At 47.2% G+C, this 20,514-nt stretch overlaps 2 protein-coding genes across 3 annotated transcripts; both read right to left on the bottom strand.

The window, feature by feature from the left end:
• Nucleotides 1-550: 550 nt before the first annotated feature.
• On the bottom strand, nt 551-4,835 carry crabp2a (cellular retinoic acid binding protein 2, a). The gene is made up of 4 exons (XM_085918190.1): nt 4,602-4,835; nt 1,621-1,799; nt 1,427-1,543; nt 551-1,358 (listed from the first exon to the last, which is right to left on the bottom strand). Exons 1-4 carry the CDS (start codon nt 4,681-4,683, stop codon nt 1,308-1,310), a joined length of 429 nt encoding a protein of 142 aa, XP_085774316.1. The 5' UTR covers nt 4,684-4,835; the 3' UTR covers nt 551-1,307.
• Nucleotides 4,836-11,056: 6,221 nt separating this feature from the next.
• On the bottom strand, nt 11,057-17,508 carry ca14 (carbonic anhydrase 14). Of its 2 annotated transcripts, XM_085918894.1 has the most exons (13): nt 17,448-17,508; nt 17,216-17,239; nt 15,350-15,529; nt 15,116-15,261; nt 14,918-15,013; nt 14,774-14,840; nt 14,291-14,448; nt 13,797-13,923; nt 13,449-13,472; nt 13,297-13,381; nt 13,143-13,184; nt 11,604-11,657; nt 11,057-11,165 (listed from the first exon to the last, which is right to left on the bottom strand). In XM_085918894.1, exons 1-13 carry the CDS (start codon nt 17,506-17,508, stop codon nt 11,057-11,059), a joined length of 1,173 nt encoding a protein of 390 aa, XP_085775020.1. The 2 variants fall into 2 exon arrangements, with proteins under 2 accessions (XP_085775020.1, XP_085775021.1); XM_085918895.1 differs by lacking the exon at nt 13,143-13,184.
• Between the last annotated feature and the right edge of the window lie 3,006 nt (nt 17,509-20,514).

The following is a 20,514-nucleotide window of genomic DNA, read 5'->3' on the forward strand; positions in this document are numbered from 1 at the left end:
AGAACATTGAACAGATTGTTTTTTCTTTGAAGAGTCTTCAGCGCTTTTGTGTCCATGGAGGGTGCATGAAGGTTAGCACGATTTTTGTTTTACATTTTGGGTGACTTCAACTATTGTTAATGCGCAAGTCAAGAAGTGGCTTCTTCCATTGGCTGAGTTCCCCAAATAGCTGCTTCCGCTCCTCTTTCTGTCAAAATGAGATCATGGCAAGATGTTTTATAGTTTAGCTTGTTCCACTGCCTGAGCTCAACTCCATTCGTTCTAGCTGGCAGCTCTGAAATTGCACCGCTGTACGTTGGACAGGGTCTTGAGGGCGCTACTCTGTATGAAGACGGCAGATGGGGTGGAAAGGGGGGTGGGGGTAATGGAAATATTTGCCTACCTGGAACACGTCAAGGGAGAAGGTTCGAGGGAATGTGGCAACGAGATGATTGACAGAGTGTAAACGGGGGCACAGACAAGTTATTCGAGTTGCACACAGCTGAGCCAAAGCCCAAAACAAAATAGCGACCTCGGTCCCATCTACACAAATTCTGCAAGCACTTCAATATTAAGTCAAAGTTGCTGATTTATTGTTTTCCCATCGGAAACGTTGCTTCATAGGATTGAATGTGGTAGAAGTGAAACGTAAAGTAACAACTTGTGCTAATAAATACCAAATGAAAAGATCAGTCGGGGGCAAAAAAAAAAAACAGGGGAGATCGTTGACAAAAATTGGAAACGCATACGCAGCAAATAAAAGCCGCACATCTGTCATACAACTATTTCTGTATTTCAAACGGGGAACATTTTCACAAGCGCCAGGAAAAATGGTCAGAGCGCAGGCGAAGACACGAGAGTGAATCCGAGCCTTCAAATATCAACGAGCACACTTAAGAAGTTTGCCATCCAACAGCAAGCAAATTGAAAAACAAACTGCTCGCTTAAGGCTTGAATTAGCATGAATAAAAAATATCGTTGACATGCTAGCATTAGCGTTGATGCTGGTGATTTTTCAAGCTAAAACACAAAAGCGAAAAGTACGCATGTAGTCTTTATCCTCTATATTGAAAACAATTAATTGATCAGTTTGTGGGAAGAGATTCAATTTACCCGCCAATTTGAAGTTTACATTTGACTTTGTTTGTATAATGTACAATATTCAAGAGTAGCAAAAAACAAAAACAAACAAGCAACAGGAAAAAAAATATTTTGGGCAGGACGTTGGAGCAGTTCCATGGCATCTTCATTCATTTCAACGGGCCAAGATTGGAGAATTGGAACAAATTCAATTGAAGGCATCACAGGGACGTGAGAAGTGCTCTTGTTCACTGGCGCTCGTAAACTCTGGTGCACACCACGTCATCTGCTCGCATGGTCTGCAAAGAGACACCACAAACGGTTCGATTCCCGCCAGAAAGTGTTTTTCTTCTCTGTCTCTCTTTACCAGCACGAGTTTGCCGTCGTTGGTTATCTCTCGGGTCCAGGAGGTTTTAGGCCCCTCCCCTTTCTGCAGGGTCTGCTCGCAGCTGATCTTGATGTCCGTCTCCCAACGTGGAAAACTCTGAGCGGCGAGAGAAATAAACAAGAGCATTGGTACGATGCGTTGGGCAATGTTGCGGGGAATGTTCCGGGGCATACCGTGCAAGGCCGGCCGTCCACTGTGCTCTCGTTGAACTCCTGTCCCACGGTGAAGGTGATGTGGGTTGTTCGGACCGTGGTGGAGGTCTTGATGGACAGAGTCTCGCCATCCTGCGTGATCTCCACCAAAGGCTTGGACGCCGCCTTCACCGCAATTTTACGCAGCATCACGTTCACACCTGCAGCACACGTGGTAGCAAACATTTGAGACTGTTTTTTTTTTTTTTTTTAATCAAACAATATCATAGAAAAATGCCATCATTGGATTTTCCAAATCAAGTGTGTCATACTCAGGTTGCAGTGCTCATTGCGAGCGCACTTCCTCTTTTGGGAAATCTTGTTCTTTCCCATTTCAAACCCCAACATGGCCAACAAACAAATACTAATAGTGACAGATAACCGACGAGAAGAAAATACAGGCGGGCTGAATGTGACAAATGTTTCCAAACAAGCAGCTTGAATGCCAATCTCATCGACTACTTCTGTTGACTTTGTTCTCATCAGGCGTGTTCCTCACGTCAACCGATCAGCTTTCTCCAGCCTCTCCTGTCTTGCACAGGTGCGCCTTGTGTTCACCTCACTTTGTTTTGCCTGTTTCAAGTGTGAATCAGGTCTTCTTATCAAGCTTCTTGTTAGTGGTGAGAGTTTTGTTTACTTTTTCACTTTGAGGATTTTTGTTGTTGTTGTTGATACATACTTTGGACATTATTCCCACATGTCACCACTGTCTTATTTTTCCTGAAGACTTGAGTCATGGTGATTTCGAAACTTGGGTTCAGACAAAGGTAAAAAGCCGCCGAGTAAATACTTGTGAGTGCAACTCAATGAGACGCCTACAAAGGCGAACGCGGACTTGAGAAAATAGACGACTATTGTGTGACTCCGGTTGATGGCCACCAAATGTCAGAGCTGAGTTAACTGTGATCCGACATCTGCAATTGAACATTAAATAGGGCTTTTTAAATCGACAATTTTATTCCAAAAAATATTTTCTTTTTTTTTTCATTGAATACTTGGAATATTTGGAAGACTACTGTTTACTTTTACCGGAGTCAAATGTGAGTATTGTGTGTGCCCGCCTTCCAGTTGAGTTTCCCACCTGACACGCATTCCCACCTGTCAGCGAGAGTAAATATATATGCAACAAGAAATGCGCAGCGGTTGGCAAGGCGGCAGCACGTCGTACAGTGCAGCCGTTGTCTCTTTTGTCTCGTCCGTGCTTGAGTAGTTTTGAGCACCTTTATATTCAATTTTTTATTTTTGCTTTGACTTGGGAGTACAAACTTGAGACGTGTGCGCCTGTGCTGGCAGTGAACTCAACTTTCTTCATGATAAGCAACCCTTTTGCAAATAGTGAATAATTGTGACTTTGAAATGTTTAAATAGCAACTTCAAGATGTTTACTGTTACTCCCAACTGTCAAGGTAAACTTAAAATGAAGAGAATGATACATTGTGGCCTTTGGAAAATCTGCTTTGCTTTATGTTAACAATGCAAAATGCTATTTCGGTTAGCCGTTATGATCCATCTTTGTACACTTTAGAACTGACATTTGAACACAAACGTTGAAATTATACGTAGATTGATAATGTACCAATATTCAAAGGCAATGATTCTACTCCTTGTCCAAAAATTACAGCATCTTAGTAGAAGTCATCATCAACTGTTATACTGCTCCCTGGTGGCCAAGGCAGGCACACCAGAAAGAGCAGCGCAATAAATTAGATTGAAGCATATACTCATGATGCAAAAACTGTTTAATTTTTTACATTGTAAACCAAAAAATAAGCTTGAACAGTTGGCATACCACTAGAGAGAGCCATGTACCAAATTTTGAAAATCACTGCCAGAATTACCGACACTCTTTTAAAATATTTTTGTGGTACCGCCACAGAAGTGACAGCAAAGAGGAAAAAATGTGATGACATCTTCTTGTTCCCTCGCCATGATACTTTTACAATATTTTAGTTGACGCTTCTCAAGTGACTGCCATCCCAGCTGACTTTGAGGCAACCAAAAGGCTCCAACGCGACCATATCAGGCCTAGCCGGGGCGTGTTCGCCCGCTGACTGAGCTTTGGGGTCAGAGGTCAGGGAGCGGAGGAAGCCACGGGGTCGGTTGGGGCGAACGTTGCGTTGCTGGCTGCTGACAGGTCGCATCCAGCTGCGCTTCGCCACCAGATGGAGATGGGGTCACCGTGAGTAGCTTAAACGCACGTGCTGATTGAGATTTGCGAGGCCACAAGTCAAGGGTCAAATTGCCATTTGGCTTAGAACAGCGTTTGGGTTACGACTACATGGGAGCTCAGAACTGAGGGCTCATTTAAAGCAAAAAGTGGTTTAGGTGGAGGAAGGATGCATACAGCCGCTGGTGCTCATTCATTTGCTTTAGTAAATCAAATCACCTTCAACAGATACCAAATATGTTTAGGGATGTGACTAACCATGATTAAAAGAATGGATTTAATCTTTCATCTGGTCAAAATATTAGGTAACTTTTACATCCCTGTGTATAGGAGAGCATGACTATATTTCAAATGAAAAGTGCAAACAATGCAAATGTTTTGACATGGGAGCCAAAAGCTTGCGACCAGCAGGTGCCCCCGCCTCGCCGTTCCTGACTGTCGCTTTGGATCAGGCCGATCCTAGAGCGTCGCGCACTGTACCCGCGTCCCGGCCTGCTTATTGACGAGCGACGCGCGCGCGCACGCACGCACACAATGCGTGTGCTGCGCCACAGGCAGATGTGCCGCCGTTTGTCTCTTTTGTGTTATGGCAGCCCAAACGGGGGCGGGAGTGGGGTGAAGGGGCTTAGTGACGCTGGCCTGGGGCCAAGGCACTTGAATTTTGGAGCGTCTGCAGAATGACAAAGACCCCCTGCCTGTGCGTAATAGAGGCCGGTGCACAGACAGGAGATGTAACCTACAAAAACAAAAGAAAAGAAGAAGTGCGGCGGAAGTGGGGTAAATTTGCATCACTCACCCAACACTTTTAAGAGTTCCTCAAAGTTCTCCGAACTTTTCATCTCCCAAGTGCCGGAAAAGTCCGGGATTTTTCGCTCCATGTTGGTCTTTGGGCTCAGATGGCAACTTGTTTGTGGTCCTCTTGTAGCGATGCTGCGTTGCGCACCTCGACTGAGACTCGCTCGTACTCTTCTGTTCTTTCCTGGTCCTGGTCCTGGACTTCACTGGTATTGCCCCTGACCGCGTGTGTGTGTGTGCCTGCGCAAATGAAATGTAATTGCGCCGCGGAAAGGGGCATACTCGTGGAGAGGCATGTCCCCGCCCATTAATAGTCAATCCACACCCCTTTGGACAACCAGATTATCGGCGTGGATCCACGTACCGTACATTTATAGAATTACGCCCCCTGTAGGCACCATGTTTGGAGGCGCTTTCCTCTTTTTTGTCTGGATGGGATGTTACGGTGACGTTAGGTGTGGATGTGGTGAGCATGATTTCCAGCTAGTGCAAGTCGGTGGCAGCCTGCTTGACTACTTCACTGGGGCCAAGTTCATCGCCCACGATCTTAATGCTGCCGCCATAAAAATAAAGGCGCCGGTAATGGGATACAGCTTCTGGCCGGCACGATGGAATATCCGTTTAAAGGGGAGGCGGGGTCACTGGGAGGTGCTGGAAGAGGACATTTAAAAAAAAAAAAAAAAAAGAGATGGGATCGGCGCAGGTTGCCGATAGCTTTCCTTTGCCTTTCCCCCGCTGCGTGAACGGAAGAGACGCGAGGGGGGTGTGGGGGGGGGGGGCAGGGTCAGCGGTGTGGGAGGTAGTTAGACCACGCACGCGGGCGCGCACGCAGGCCGCCCATGATGGATGGCGCCGATTCAAAGCCGACGTTAACCATTGACTCTTGATGGATGATCCCATCCGCTCCGCTGCATGGCGAATTAGCGCGCGGTAACCTGGGCGACCGCTCGAGGGGGTTACTGTCGTGGCGTGGCTCCCCGCTACAAATATACTCTCGCTCCGTGTCAGTCCACACACGCAAAGCGCAATAAAGAAGAATTACACATGGATAATTGGATAATTGAAGTCACGCGCCTTTACGCGCGTCCAAACTGCGCCACCTTTTGCTTTGCGCGAGGCGGTAGCATCTCAACTTGCGCGGATTGCCCAAAAACGGCGAAAGAGCGCAAAAGAGCGAGGGGCATACAAATTAGACTTATCCAAGATACTGCAAGATTAAAAGATGTAAAATTACAACAGCGTTTCGAAAACATGGTAGGAGAGAATGTAGATGGATGTCCTCATTTCAAAAATCAAAATGTTTGGCATTGGCACAGGAAAAATACAATGTCGGCACTGTAACATGACAACGTTTTTGTACCAGTATGACTAACACCTTAATGTTACAACTTTGGTGTTCCGGTGTTGTTGTTACAATTTATATTTCAATCGCTTCCCCCCTCAAATATAACTGTAACCATTAATGCTAACCGTTAGCTCGCTAATAGGATTTTCCATAGCATGAAGCTCGTGAGCTGTTGTTAAGGCAACCGTAGTTGAACATTTGAGTTTCTTTTGGGAAACTTAGCTGCTTTCTGTCTAGTCTCAGGGGCAACTTTGTGGGACGAAAGACCTCAAGGCCTCGCTTTGCTTCTACGGAGCGCTTTGATGACTCTATTTCCATCTCACTCATGCAGCTTGTTTGCTGCGGCGCTCCCTCACACAGGCAGGACTCCCAAAGTGACGCTCGAGCTTTGAAGATGACTGAAATGAATACAAATGTTGGCGTCGGGGAAGAGTCACATGACCGTGAAGCAGACGGCGAGTGTGTGATGAAGAGCTGCGCAATGTGTGTGTGACGCTACATGTCGGCGCAACATGACAAAGGGCCGCTCGGCATTCAGGCGCACTCAGCCGTGAGCTGCACCCCTCAACCTTTCTCTCCTCTCTCCTTGCCTTCACCTCATACAACTTTCTCCCCGGACGCTTTTCGTCCCCCCTCCCCATCTGGCCTTTGTTCTTTTGTGCCACTCGGACACATTCCTCAAGCACGTCGAGGAGGGCAAAAGCGAAGGGGGGGGGGGGGGGCGCACCCTGATCTGAAATCTAAAAAGAGGGAGAGCATTGGAAACCCCGGACGAGGTCTTTTTGGCCGGACTGGCTTGAATGTTATGAGGTTTGAGGCCAGTGGAAATGAGATCACTTCATAATGAGAAAGTTCTTGTCATGGAGCCACTTGACAAAGTGAGAGAAAACGTGTGAGCATCATACTGTCCACGACCTTCTCACCCAGCAGGCCAACAGAAATTTGCTCATGTCAGCGCAAATGCTCGTGGAGCTTTAGCACGTTGCTGGAAAATGGTCGAAGTCAAACACGCCGAAGCGGTGCGGCGCTTCACCTTTTGAACTTTCTCATGAGGTCATGTTGTAAACTGAGAGTGTGGAAAAACATTGTGGAGCTTCCAATCTTCCTCTTTTTCCTCTCGTGCAGCATATCGTTTCCTATTCCCAGCCCTCTGCAGAGTATCACGTAAGTTCCCCTTCACACAATGTGGACAAGTCCAGCCCAGAACGAACGACCGTCAGAGAACCAAAGTCGTGGAAGTTCTCCATCAAGGTGTCCCGTAGCTGCTTCTAAAGTCACACTTTGCCGCCATTCTTCACTTTATGGTGCCGATGACCTCAAATGAAAGCGCTCAAGCCGACAAGGCAGATGTGAACTTGACCTTGCCTATCTTGCCAACTCCTGGAAGTCATTATCAGTGACCTTTTGGCCTCCTAGGAAACCACTGGACTCAATTTCCTGGCAGCAACCATGACTGACTGTATCTTTGTTGTGTGATTTACACATGGACCACTGGGGGAGGGCGAGCAGGGTCTCGAACTCCTCCAAGAGTGGTTTGGAGATCAAGTGGCATAATGTGGGGCAAGAGAGGGTGCACAAAAAACGCCGCGACTAAGGTTGTCAATGATGTGGATTTTTGGGACTCCCGTCGTGTCTTTCGTTGATCTCGTATGTGGACAAACACAACGTCATCAGCAACATGCGGCACGCTGGACCTTGAGCTGCTATTTTTGGATGTAAAGGGATCCCCGCCGTCTAGCCACGAGCGCACTTCTGCCAAGTGGAAGGCCAGAGTTGCGTATGGCAGCGAGCGCTGTGTGCTGCCAGTAAGTCCCTCCCCCCCGTCCCTCTCACACGCAAAGACGAAAATCACACTCGACGGAAAAGGTCCCACATTTGTAAATTTCAGGGCAGTTTTCAGCTCAGCCGGAACTTTTTCTTTTGCTAAAAAAAAAAAGTGTGGAGATTTTTCTGTGGTTGTTTTGCTTTTATGCAGAGCGGAGAGACAGACAGCTGTTGACTCGTGCGGGGCTGCGGCAAGCTGAGACAGAGCGCCGCCCTTTTGCAGGAGGTTGTGAAAACCCAGCGTGGCCTCTGCCTGGACGCGAGTGAAAGAGTTTCTCTGGTCATGGCCGCCGCGGGCTTGGCGCTGATGCTGGCCGCTTGCGTCCTGTCGGCCCATCGGACACTTGCGCGCAACGACGCTCCCTGCCAGCGATCTAAATGGAACAACGGCTACAACACGTTTGTCAAGCGTCACGTCCGCTCGGGCCTGCCCGCTTCTCTTGACGCTTCCGAGTGGATGAGCTACATCAAGAACAACGGCGGCTGCGATAGACCCACCCAGTCCTTTCTGGACCCCAAAGACCTGGACAGGGTAAGGGCGGTGTGCTCCAGCAGAGGGGGCCAGATCTTCCAAGAGAACCTCTGCATCAGCCGGGAGCGCTTCTCTTTCGTCACGGTGAGGAGCGACCTGGGGACTTGTGGCATCAAGAACGTGCTGCGGGAAAGCAAACATCTGATCCTGGCCTGCGAGGAGCTGGAGAACCAGTGTCTGCCGGTCCATTTTGAGGGAAACCCCCGAAGCGCCAAGCCCGACAACAATGCCAGAGGCTGCCAGGATTCTGATACCAAAGGACACGCCCCCAGCTTGAAAGCAACCTGGCTGTGGTTCTTTACCGCCATCTTTGTTGTTATGGGCCTCGCCGGATGAGTCACTGAACAGTTTTGAACATGCTTGTGGAGCCTGTCCCGCCTCCACTTGGCTAATCGTTCTTTGATGCTAAGCAGGGGTTTCTTCATCTGCGCCTTGATGTTGTATTGAACAAAAAAATAAATAAAAAGGGAAATGGGCTCAACTCGTCGCTCTTGCTGATACCAAAACTGCAACGGCCGTTGTCTTTGATTGAGTGAACATAATTTGACTGACCTTTCATCGTGGCCCGTTGAGAACATTGGGGAAAGCAAATCTAATTTCTGAAGACAAACGATGGGCAACTTTCCACTTATCTGCTTTTTGCTTTCATCCTCTCACCCAACTTTGCATTTTGTCTGAGCGCATCATTAGCTGTCTCCGCTTTGCTCTCCGTTGCTGTTTCTCTGGGCTCCTTTGTCCTCATTAGCCTTGTGTTGCATCATCGTGTCACGATTTTGTTACCACGCAGGCCTGCAGCTGTGCCACAGAAACCGACGCGTGCTTGCTTGCTTTTCCCTCAATGGCAAGCGACATCATTTAAAAACGCATCACGTATGCCTTGAGCTTCGAGCGGCCCGGCTTCCAAGTTTCTGGAGATGGAGCCATCGTCAAGTAACGTGTACTGGCTGGTGACTTAACTCGACTCACTTTGCTTCAAGCGGAATTTTAGAAAATAGTGCACAATTCATTGAAAAAAGAGCTCGCTGATCATGGATGAATGATAACATCCAATAGGAAATACCATAGACACACAAGCTAACAGTTGGCATCTATTTGATTGTCTTACTCCTACCTCAAACCTCAATGATAGTTTCATTAACCCATCTATGGTGTTTTTGCATTGTGCGTTAGCATTAAGCTAGCAAAGATTTGTCGGTTATGAAGGTGACCCACGCTTGATAGACACACAAGCTAACAGTTGGCATCTATTTAATTGTCTTACTCCTCCCTCAAACCTCAATGATAGTTTCATTATCCCATCTATGGTGTTTTTGCATTGAGCATTAGCATTAAGCTAGCAAAAATTTGTCGGTATGAAGGTGACCCACGTTTGATTGACTGAACTTGACCTTATGTCATAAATATGTCAAGCATGCTCAACTGCGACTGCAGAGGAAGCAAAAGTATAACGGGTGTTACTCAAGAAAGGTGAGAGGTGAATAAAAGAATGAGTGGCGAGTGAGAAGCCAGGCAGGGGGCAAAACAGTAGGACGCAAGAAGAAAAGGAGCAGTCACACAATCGCAAGCAGCCGTGCACTTTTCATGAACTACGCAGGCTTCAGAAAACAAAAAAAAACGGCCCAGACACAAATTGAGGTGCCAACGATGGGAATGCACGCTTTGGTTTCTTCTCAGCTTTTGCTCACACCTCGTGTACTTTTCTATTTCCTTTCTTTTCACGTCGGACCTTCCGCCTGCTTGTTAAGATGCAACGGAATGGGCGGCATCCATCCGGGTATTGATAAAGAAGCCTGTAAATTCACCCCAAATGTCAATCAATATTTCAAGCAATTCATTTTTCCTTTCTGCTCTCAAACCTGCTGACTTTTTTTCTCGCTCACCCATAAAAAGCAGCATGTTGTAGGCGGACCCACTTGTGGAGGGCCACTTGTAAAAAAATGAGCCCCAGAATTAAAAACTTAAAGTGTAAAGAGCTTTTCAAAGTGCAAGAGGCTGCGGGGGAGAGCAGGACAAAAGGAACGTGAGTAATCGAGGCACTTGAGTCACAAGCTGCCCATAGTGAGCCACTCTTCTCTTTCCTTTCTGATCAATGGAAAACGCCGTTGTAAATGTGGGAAGGCTCGGTGGATCTGAAGACGGCCCGGTAGGCCCAAATGTTCTTCTGCTGCAATTCATTTCATCTCTACGCAATCAGGAGAAACTTGGATGTCAAATAAAAGCAAATGAGACGTCTGAAGTGCTTCTTAGATTTAATTGTGTTGCGCATCTTGAAAATACAATAACAATTCAAAATGACAAAAGACAAATCTGGACAATATGCTACACCAGAAATCTATTGTGTGACTTTATTTCGGTGGACCGTTTTGCTTCGACGCTCACGTCCCAGCGCAGGCTCATAAAGAGTACATCGGCTAAATATGAAACATGTCAACATTTCGGTCAGTGCAGTATGTGCTTGTGCTGAAAGGCAGGATGGAGATGATGGATTTACGGCGGACTTGAAAAAGGGAGGGGCGGAGGGGGACCCTGTCAAAAGGATTTCCACAAACAATTCAGGCATGCCAGCAGACATTGCAAAGTGGGACAACGAGAGCCAGCAAAGTGACATATTTAAGTGCTTTGCGTGCAACCACGCAAAATGTTTGCCACCATTATTCGGTGGAGGCATTCATGACTTCATCCTCATGATTTCCTTCCGCTTTCTTCCAAAACCGTTATTCCCGTCATGGACGAGTTCCAACATGTTTCGAGACAGCTAGGGCTCGTTTTGTGCAGACGAGCGCTCCTCGAGCTTTTCTGCTTGACCGGTGCAGTTGAGAACCATCTCTTGTTGTTTCTCTTTTGCTTTCTCGGGGTGCTTCATCCTGAAAGAGTAAAAGCAAAAGCGTCACCCCCTTCTCCGTGTCAGAGTAGTTTGAAAGGTTGACCAGCAGAGGTCCCTCTTCGGCAAAGAATGCAAGGAGAAGTTGCCTGTTTGGTGTATGGTGATTATTATGGTGGACGTTATTATATAGAGAAAAAAATGAGATGATTAGTTATTAGTGGAAAATGAGCTCAGTAAGCGAGGGTACAAGGGAAGAAAATATTTTTTTTCATACTAGTGGTTGGTGCCCAGTTCAGAATGCCCCTGCTGAGCCTAACCTAACCCCAGCCCCACCCGAAAGCCTGAAGGAACCCTTTCCAGATCAATTACATCTGGGATTGTTCCATCGCTACTGGTGCTATTAGCCAAAGAAAATGAATGGGCTGTTAAAGCAAAGAGTTTCAGTTGAGAGGGAATCATTGCGGCCGCTTTGGTCAACCTTTGCGTCGGAGCTGGCCGGTTATTGGTAAGGACGTCCCAGCTAGAGGTAGAGCTGTCAGATCACAAGAAAAAAAATATCATTGACTTGATCCAAGCACAAAGTGTTATTAGTCACAACTGATTGGATTAGATTGAAGTTGATCATTTGAGGTGCTGTGTTATCTGATGGATGTTAGTTTCCAAAGACATGGATGTCGTTGTCATCTCTTTGGCAGTACGCTCGCCCACTCAGTTCTGAAGCATTTGACTAAAGACGAGGCGAATTCATCCTGAATTTCTCACACCTCAGATGGTTCTCCATCACTTGATTTGGACGTCAATAAACTTTCATGCATATGGAATCGTGGCTGTTGAGCACCTAAAGCTGGTAGCAGTTGTGTCCATGTCCCAATACTTCTGGACCTGAGTGAAACTCCAATCAGCTTTTAAAGCCACTTAGATTCCAACCTCCTCAATTTCGCCGCTTCTTTCGAGTCCAAGTCGTAATTTGGCGAGCAGTACTGGGCACGAGTGGTGTTATTGCGACAGGGCAAAGAGGATCAGATTATCTTCAGCGCTAATCTCGGGCTCACTTTCTCTTGTGTTTCATTTTTCCCGGCAAGCCGATTACATATTGAGTTGATTTATTTCTTAGAGCTCAACCAACATAAAGATTGTCCGCTCCTACGTGACCATGTGATGGCTTGCGTGGTGCATTTTGCTCATCTTTCCTTTGGCGCGCGCAAATGTTAACGTCACTGTCGGGGAAAGCGCGGAAAGTAGCTTAGCCCGATGGAATGCGGCCATCATTAGCGTGAGAGATTCCTCGTGCTGCGACTTGGACAGGTCAAACGTCTGTTGACTGTTCTGCAACCGCGAAACAAAATAGCAAGCACAAAAATAACCCATTGGCAGATGTTGATTTGGCCTCTGACGACGTACGTCACTTTCATCGACCGCATAAGGGTGGTTCCTCCAAAATGGCCTCCGCAATTCAGACGGCCGCTTGGTCCCAAATTTTATCCGTGTCAATGTATGGTCGCGATCTAATCGTCACCGTGATGCTGTCTTCGCGGTTCCCCCCAAGTACAGCGATGGCTTGAGATGGACGTTTAAGTCATAGCAGTTCATAATATTGTACTTAAAAACATGATGAAATCATCAAAATGAAAAATTATTTAACAACTCTGACCTCCTCAGTACGGCGCTAATATTAGTTGTTTTGGGCAGCGGATAAAGAATTTATGACAGTAATTACTGTAATAGAAGTTGCTTAATGGATTAAGGCGTTAGCATTTGGGCATTAGCATTTGGAGAGCAGCCTGAAAGGCTGGTTATTTTAAACACGTAAGGTGTCGTTTTTCCCGTTTTGTTTAGTTTTTGAGTAAAGGTCAGCTGAAAATTGAGCAGTTGAGTGCAGTGACTGGTATCTCAAGGCAACGCTGTTTTTTTTCCGATTTGACTGATTGTAGAAAAGCGCTGAAAAACATCTGTCAACCCAAAGGGGAAGGTGACAAACAAGACGGATTGTGGTCTCCTTGTCGGTGATGTGCGCCACCTGTTCACCGCGACCCTTTCACGGCGAAGGTAAGCGAAAAATCTGCCAAGAGACGGGAAAGTTAAAACGATCGCGGCGGGATGGCGGCCAAGTGGCATTCGCCCGTTTTCAGGAGCCATCCGGAGCCACGAGGCGAGCAGGCGCGCCATCTTACCGAACGGTCTTGACGATAAAGCGGACGATGACTGCCAGGCCCACGCAGCCGCACATGATGCCAATCACAATGGCAGTGACTTCACCTGCGAGCGACGAGGCGAGAAAAGCTCAGGCGATGAGAAGCCTGCAACGCAATCATGTGGGCCTTACCCGAAGAGAGCTCCTTGCCCGACTCTGCAACAAAGAGAGGAAGGCATCATTCATTTCGAATTGAAGGCCTTGTCCACGTTTCGGCCCTTCCACTTCAATCACTCCGCACAAATGCTTTCATTTTTTTGTCTCTCTTGTCCTCTGTCCCACTTTTTGTGAAAACAATAAAGTCAGTGTTTGGTTTTTGCCAAATCCCGTCTTTTTACCGCTAATCGGCTCACAAAGAAACACGGTTCTTCTTGCCGCCTTGCTCCTCGTCGTTGACATTGCCACATTTCTGTTTTTTTTCTTCTGTCAATACCGGGAGACGTGACAAAACAAGCGCCCTTGAATGATCCCACGTGTCACCTGCTGTGAAGGAAGCAAAGATCACTCTTTGGTTGAGCGACTGCGTGGCGCGATAGTTGTCCTGCAGCAGCATCCGGTCGGGATCTTCTGCTCGACTGGAGTACAGGAGGGTCTCCATCTTGAGCAGCTGCAGAAGACACACATGCTGGAGTCAACTAAAAAGTAAGTTTTGCTTTTCTTCTAGCTCTGCCTCTCACCGATAATACAACTTTTTGGCCTGTCCAATTTTTTTTATGCCGGGGGGGTGATATCTTGTAATATTGATAATACTTTTCATTTTTAATTTAATAAATAATTCATTTTAATTAAATAATTTTTTATTAAATAATTTTTATTATTATTTTTAATTTCATTTTAATTTTAGTTTTAATTAATTATTAAAATATTTCTATATCTAACATTGTAGGTGTGTGCAATGTTGGGACTTGTTGGGACATCTGTTGCGATTGCCTGGAGAGAAATCGGTTGCGAATGTCTGCAGGTGTCAGGTTCACCTGAGCCTTGGAGATTTGAACCCTCTCATGGAACAGAGTCCAGATCACGCTCTGGTAGCACGGCGGCGTGGTCAGGGAGCCGTTGTAGCGATAGTAGCGACCCAGGTCGGTAGGAAGCAGCGACTGAACGTCAAAGGCTGGGATCAACACTTTCTGGTCTTGTGGTGGGGAAAAAAGTAGTTAGAATCTGGACGACAACCACGAGCTATTCCCAAATCGCAACAAAATGAAAGTAAGGTTAATTTAATTTGATGCCATCTTACAACATTGCCCTTCAAAATCTCAACTCACATATCATGCATAGAGGGACTCATAATACGGCCGCACTGATAATCTGAGAGAGGAGCTGAGCCTCCAGTACTGTACAGCATATTGTGCTGCCCCCTGGTGGCCAATGCATGAGTGACACAAGTCAAGTAGAAAGTGTGACAACAGTTTTCGTTTGTCTTGGCTGAAAGACAAAACTCCACTCGTTGGCCCTACCTGCATGTCTGATGCGGCTCAGGTAGTTAATAATATTGTTGAAGGACGGGTTGGTCTCCTCGCCTGTCTGAAGCACATCAAGGACAGCGATCAGCAAGTGCGGCCAGTTTGCAGCCAGGTGGTTGAGCAGGGCTTGTACCTTACCACAATGAGAATTCCCAGCACCGCCAAGCCGTTCCTTTGCGTCATGGCGGCGGAGGCGTTGGGATAGAGCTCTGAGTTGAAGTGCACCACGTGCAGCTGCAACACGACGCAAGTTTTCATGGGATTGGTGAACTGCCGACAGCGCGGGCCTTTAGGTTCCCTCTAGCCTTGGCTACGCGGTTACAGTTTGGTGCCTACCTCCGCCTCTGCGCTCTGACCGTTGATGGTGTGTTCACTGCCCCCAGAGCTCGGGCCGCCGCTGCCCCAATGAAGGTGCATCTGTATGGCCGAGAAGAGCCAGGGCAGCCCACCCAGGCTCATCCAGTCTGGCAGCTCGATCACAGCTGTGTGTGGGGGTGTGTGTGGGGGGGGGGGGGGGGATATTTCACCGCACTTCACCTAACGTTGCAGGAGATGGGCTACCGTGATTACCTGTGTGTCCATTGTTGTAGAGCGTGAATGGTCTGTTGCCGTGCTGACTGTAGCCCAACGGGGTGAGGGGGCTCAAGTCAGGGTCATATTTAGTTTGGCTGGTCACCACGTCAACGGGAGACTGAGAGGAACCGCCGCACTCGGGGAAATGTTCCGACCACTCCGATTGCCCCACCATGCCTTCAGCGGGGAACATGAAATTTGTTATTTGGCTTGACAGTAGGTTGGATGGTCGCCCTGCTGCGCTTTACAACTAAATAGATCCAAAATGTCACGAAGAGATCATCGTCCCCCTATTTGCCCCCAAGCAGCACCTCCGCTCCTCGTCACGGAGGTCTCTATGGTAACCTAGGGCTGAAAATTCTCGGCCCCTGTGCTGGCCCACCTCTGTGAATGCATCGGCTACATGCACACGCACGGTGATTCACGTAGACAAACAAGTGACAGCGGACAGCCCGCTCATTTTTGCCGTCTGACATCTTTCGTGTGAGAAAATCCAATCGTTTGTTTTTTTCCACTTCAACTAACAAGCGAGCTTGAGGCCACATCGCGAACGGCCGTCATTCAAGCGAGCACCATAACGAACACTTGTCATAATGCGGCCCGAAATTCAGGCGGCCCCTCTTCAAGAGGCCCCCCACCGCATAATGCAGGTTGTGTTCAGATAATTGATTTGCCCCTGTGCCTATATTAGCATTAAGCTAGTAAGGGTTATGTAGTTGTTTTAACTGTGCAAAGTGTGATTAGCTTCGTTTGACTGCCAACTTCAACTGGGAGTGGCAGTAAACAACTTGACACCTTCATTTTTGAGGAACTTGTGAAGTGAGTCGAGTCACCTGCAACGCCATAGCGCTCGCATCTTGCTCACTCAAAGCAGGATTGATGCCACAGTACAGAAAAACAATCAGCTGAAAGTTATAGTAAGTATATATCAAGCCGACGTAGTGGTATCGGTTTTGTAGTATCGGTGCAGTTTCCCCACATATGAATGCAGATGTGCCTTGTCGGAAGCAGAAAGGCGTCTGGGTCCGCCCCAAGTTGAAACCAGCTTGAATAGAAACCAGTCGCTGTCTGGTACTGGTATCGCCAATGCACAAAGTGCTCTGCCCCCCCCCCCCTCGATGCACCCCATTCATGCCCGATCTACCATTGTCCATAGCATAGGCACGCTCAGTGTGGGTCTGCAGCACAATAACCTGTGTGTTGATTGTGCGCCGCAACAATACACCACGCAACTGGGGAGGCTTCGGCCCGGCCCGTCTCCATCTCTCGCTCTGGCCCGCCAGCGCCATCGTCATGCACTTGCCTCTCTCTTCATTTGGCATTTTTGCCCCGGAATCTTCGCTACCCCCTTGCAGACCTCCATCATCTCTGTGTGAGCACTGCGCTCACGCCAGCCTGACCAACTGGAACTAACACGTGCGGAGAGGCAAGGAGAGGGGCAACAGAGGGAGAAAAGGCGGGGACAATTGAACACGCACACAAAAGCAGGCCAACCATGTTTTGGATAGTCATGAGATGGAAGCCTCGCATCTTCATATTGGGTGACTTGAAACTAGATTTGGTGGTGTTTTGCTCATGGCTGAGACACCTCTGGGCCAAGTGTGAGCATTTAACAAGGCCCGCCGTGCAATACTAACCAACGTAACCCCCCAAAATCCTTTTTGCTATTAGAATGTTTAAGAACGTTAACCACCACTGCTGTGGGGATGTCACCAACATATTTGTGGCCATGCAAAAAAAAAAAAAATCACTAATGACAGAATTTCCACCTTGGTTCCAAACTAAAATGCCAACTGAGCAGCCCGGATGATAAAACAGCTTTTTTTTAATCATCTCAATACACAAAAAAACATTCTTACTTACCAGTGTAGGTCCAGCTTGTGTCCTCTGGAAAACACAAGAGTCAGACCTCTTTTCAACTCATTTTGAAATCATTCAAGTCTCACAACAAAAACTCCTCCAACCCGCAGACGGAGTTTGCGGCTACACTGCGACTACTGTACAACACATCTCTCGGCAACACATTTCATAAATGCAACAAAAAAAAAGCCCTCAGCTCACCCGGTGCTGATTATTATGTAAATGAAATACTTACCGGCAGCTGCCCACTGGAGGCCGGGCAGCAAAAGCAGCACAAAAGGAGCCACAGAGTCCATGGGAGCCCACACACACACACATACACACACAACACTGCCAAACGCGCAACAGTGGACGGAGGGATGAGGAGTGAAGTGAGAGAGCGAGGGGGACAGAAAGGGACACGGAGGGAGAGACCAAGCGAGCGAGAGAGCGAGCAAGCGAGAGAGCGGGCGAAGGGGGAGAGCGGCTCGCCGGGTACGGCGAGCCCACCTGCCCACTGCTCCTTTGAGTGGGCAACGGATGGATACAGGCCGGCTTGTGGGATACTTGAACAGGTGCTGAAGTGAGCTAAGTTGCAAGCACCAAGTGGCCAAGGATAATTCAGTGACACAATGATAGTTATCGTTCAAGAGGGAATAATTGTTTCTTGGAAATACGTTTCTGCATCCTAACTGTCTACATTGTTACTCCACCGTTTGTGTTCAAGCATCCGTTGCTTCTAAAAACGCAGCGCTCAGTGCTAAGCATTAGCGTGTCATTGGCATTGTTTGTTAGCATTAAGATGAGCAGACTTTCATAGAACAAGAGACGTTGTCAAGCACAACATCTATTGCTCGCTTTCTGTTTAGTTTGACAGTAAACTTCAGCTGGGGGTGGCATAGTCCTTCAATTTGGTTCAGTTGTTAACCAAGACTGTATCTGTGATATGACAAATTTCTCTTCATTTTATAGGTAAGTCAACGAAACGTAGGCAAATGGACAATGAGGAACACCTAAAATGGAGGCCCGTCATCCAGTTCTAGTCTTTTCACCAAGGCTTCACTGGAGGGTAAGAACATTTTGCAAACTTTGCATAATGTCATTTTATTCTGAATTGTTTCGAATGTTTAAAGCTTAAAACGTCACCTAAAGAGTTCTCAAATGTTTCATGCTGAAAACTAATGCATACATTTTTACAGTTTTAAGCCCTCAATCAGCGTCACGTTCCAATGAGATGATTCATCCAATAACTGTATTCTATTTAAGACAAACACAAATAATTCAAACTGTATGCAAAAATATTTAAAACAAGCATTGGGTAGAATAAAATAGAATAAGTGCCTCCAGAACAGTGCAACATGCATTTAAAAAAGTTGTAATAAAAAATAACAATTGCATCAAAAGAATATGATCATACATACAAATCTGTCTTGTAGATTTCGGTAATATAAAAATATTAAATAATAAATATTATGTCCTTTTATAGGAAGCCCAACACACACACACACACACGCGCGAACGCACGCACGCACGCACACACACACATCTCAAATTGTGCTTGATAACAGTCGGCGATACATATTCGTGTTTGTGCTTTGCAATTGTTTTACACTTGCGTCATGCTGCTGGGACCTGTTTCTAATATTTTGCTCACCTATTTCTACTACTACAACTCTCTTGCACATACTCGCGTGGGCATGTGTTGTTGCTAATCTTTAGCGTGCTTCTGATCACTTTGGTAACAGTTGCATAATAAACCAATGGCACTCTGCCCGTTGATTGGCTGTGTGGCTCTTTGCCACTAGAGGGAGCCATCACCACACGAGACCGCCCATCAGTATCATCTCGTGCAATGAAAAAAATGTCATTCCATCCTTAGCTCCTTGTAAATGTGTCAACGTTACCACCGACTACCGTAAACGTGTGAGCTGTTTTTATTATTTCTATCAAATATATCGAGACCATTTGTCGACAAGATTTGTAATAGTTTTTGTCACGTGTGTTGCAGTCACGCCCGAGTTGCTGTCGGCGTGCGTGCGCGTGCTCGTGCCGCGACCTGCCTGCTGGAACGTGCAGAAACGACTCACCCAAATTATGCAACATTGGCCTCCCCTGCCGGCCGCCCATTGGTCGCTCCGTTCGCTTTCTGGGGGCGTGGAAAAACGGCTTGGCATACTATTGGCCAGCTCTTCTGAAGGGGCATGTCCACTTTTCATTCATAAAAACTGCCGAGGGTAAAAACATAGAATGGGGGAAAAAAAACCAAAGTGAGATGTTGAATATGAGTTTTGTACTGTCATCATAAAGATAATTTATATTTATATTTTCATGCATATTCCACCGTAATGCTATTCGGACTATGGTGCCTCTCGTCACACATTCGACATGTTGTATGAGCGAAGTGTCCAGTGAGTGTTAGAAAACGCAATACGAGTATAGTAAAGGCTTCATAATCTCGATTGCCAAAAACATTGCCTCATCACTCGTCCACACATACAGACGAGTCAGCAATGGCCCTCACTGCTCCATTTTGTCTTGTCAAGCAGGACAAAGATGAATGTAATGGTGGAAAAGTTGGTCAACGGGGGCCGCTAACCTTGTGTGGATACTCGGCTTGTCTTAAAAAAGCAAAACACACACGCAGAGTTAATCCTTTAATGCCGGCCGGAATGAGATCTCGTGAGGTGTGCGGCTGGCGAGCGAGTCCAAACCGCAGGCGCATGTCAGTTGTCTCCGCAATTATTTTCACATTTCCTTAAACTTAACAACGTGATCATCATCAACCGCTGGCTCGGGACCCAAAGTGGGTCATGAATTTGTTGTGGCTGGGTCGTAGACCCCTAACCCAAAATAGATGCACGCACGCTTGAGTGATGACTTTGGCGCTTAACAACTGTGTTTTTCATTCGACTGCGGTCGACGCCTTGTTGTGAATCGAAGGGCGGCCCAGTGACTTAAGTCCAATGAAGCCTAATCTCATTCCCGGCCAGCGCAAGCCTTGCGAAGGCTCCCCGGTGAGTGGTTAGGCTAATCATTTGACTTGATTTGCAGGCTGCGCTATGTGTACGCACGTATGTGGAGAGGCAACGACCTCCAGCTTAACTGGTCTCTCCAGTTGCCAGGCCATTATTGATGGAGAACGTGCAAGCAAGCGAACGAGCCAGTGCAGAATGCAGGTGGGGGATGGGAGAGATGGGGGAAGGGCAACTGCAGAGATGGAAATGATGGGGGTGGTCTTCACAAGCCATGAACGCCAAGCAGGTTCACTGGGTTCATGTGTTACTGAGGAATGCCGGAGGGGGATGGGCTGGGCCGGGCTTTTT

Source organism: Syngnathus leptorhynchus, chromosome 8 (assembly GCF_054491065.1).
Source record: "Syngnathus leptorhynchus isolate UIUO chromosome 8, UIUO_Slep, whole genome shotgun sequence".
NCBI lineage: Eukaryota > Metazoa > Chordata > Actinopteri > Syngnathiformes > Syngnathidae > Syngnathus > Syngnathus leptorhynchus.

Excerpts from the sequence above, each read along its gene's own strand:
- crabp2a (XM_085918190.1), bottom strand. The coding sequence starts at position 4,683 with ATGGAGCGAAAAATCCCGGACTTTTCCGGCACTTGGGAGATGAAAAGT. Across the intron at positions 1,800-4,601 it reads GGAACTCTTAAAAGTGTTGG|GTGTGAACGTGATGCTGCGT; the intron begins GTGAGTGATGCA and ends CGTGTGCTGCAG. Across the intron at positions 1,359-1,426 it reads ACGACGGCAAACTCGTGCTG|ACCATGCGAGCAGATGACGT; the intron begins GTAAAGAGAGAC and ends GTCTCTTTGCAG.
- ca14 (XM_085918894.1), bottom strand. The coding sequence starts at position 17,508 with ATGGACTCTGTGGCTCCTTTTGTGCTGCTTTTGCTGCCCGGCCTCCAG. Across the intron at positions 14,449-14,773 it reads GAGCCGCATCAGACATGCAG|ACCAGAAAGTGTTGATCCCA; the intron begins GTAGGGCCAACG and ends CCCCACCACAAG. Across the intron at positions 13,185-13,296 it reads TTTATCGTCAAGACCGTTCG|ATTTTTCGCTTACCTTCGCC; the intron begins GTAAGATGGCGC and ends GTCTCTTGGCAG.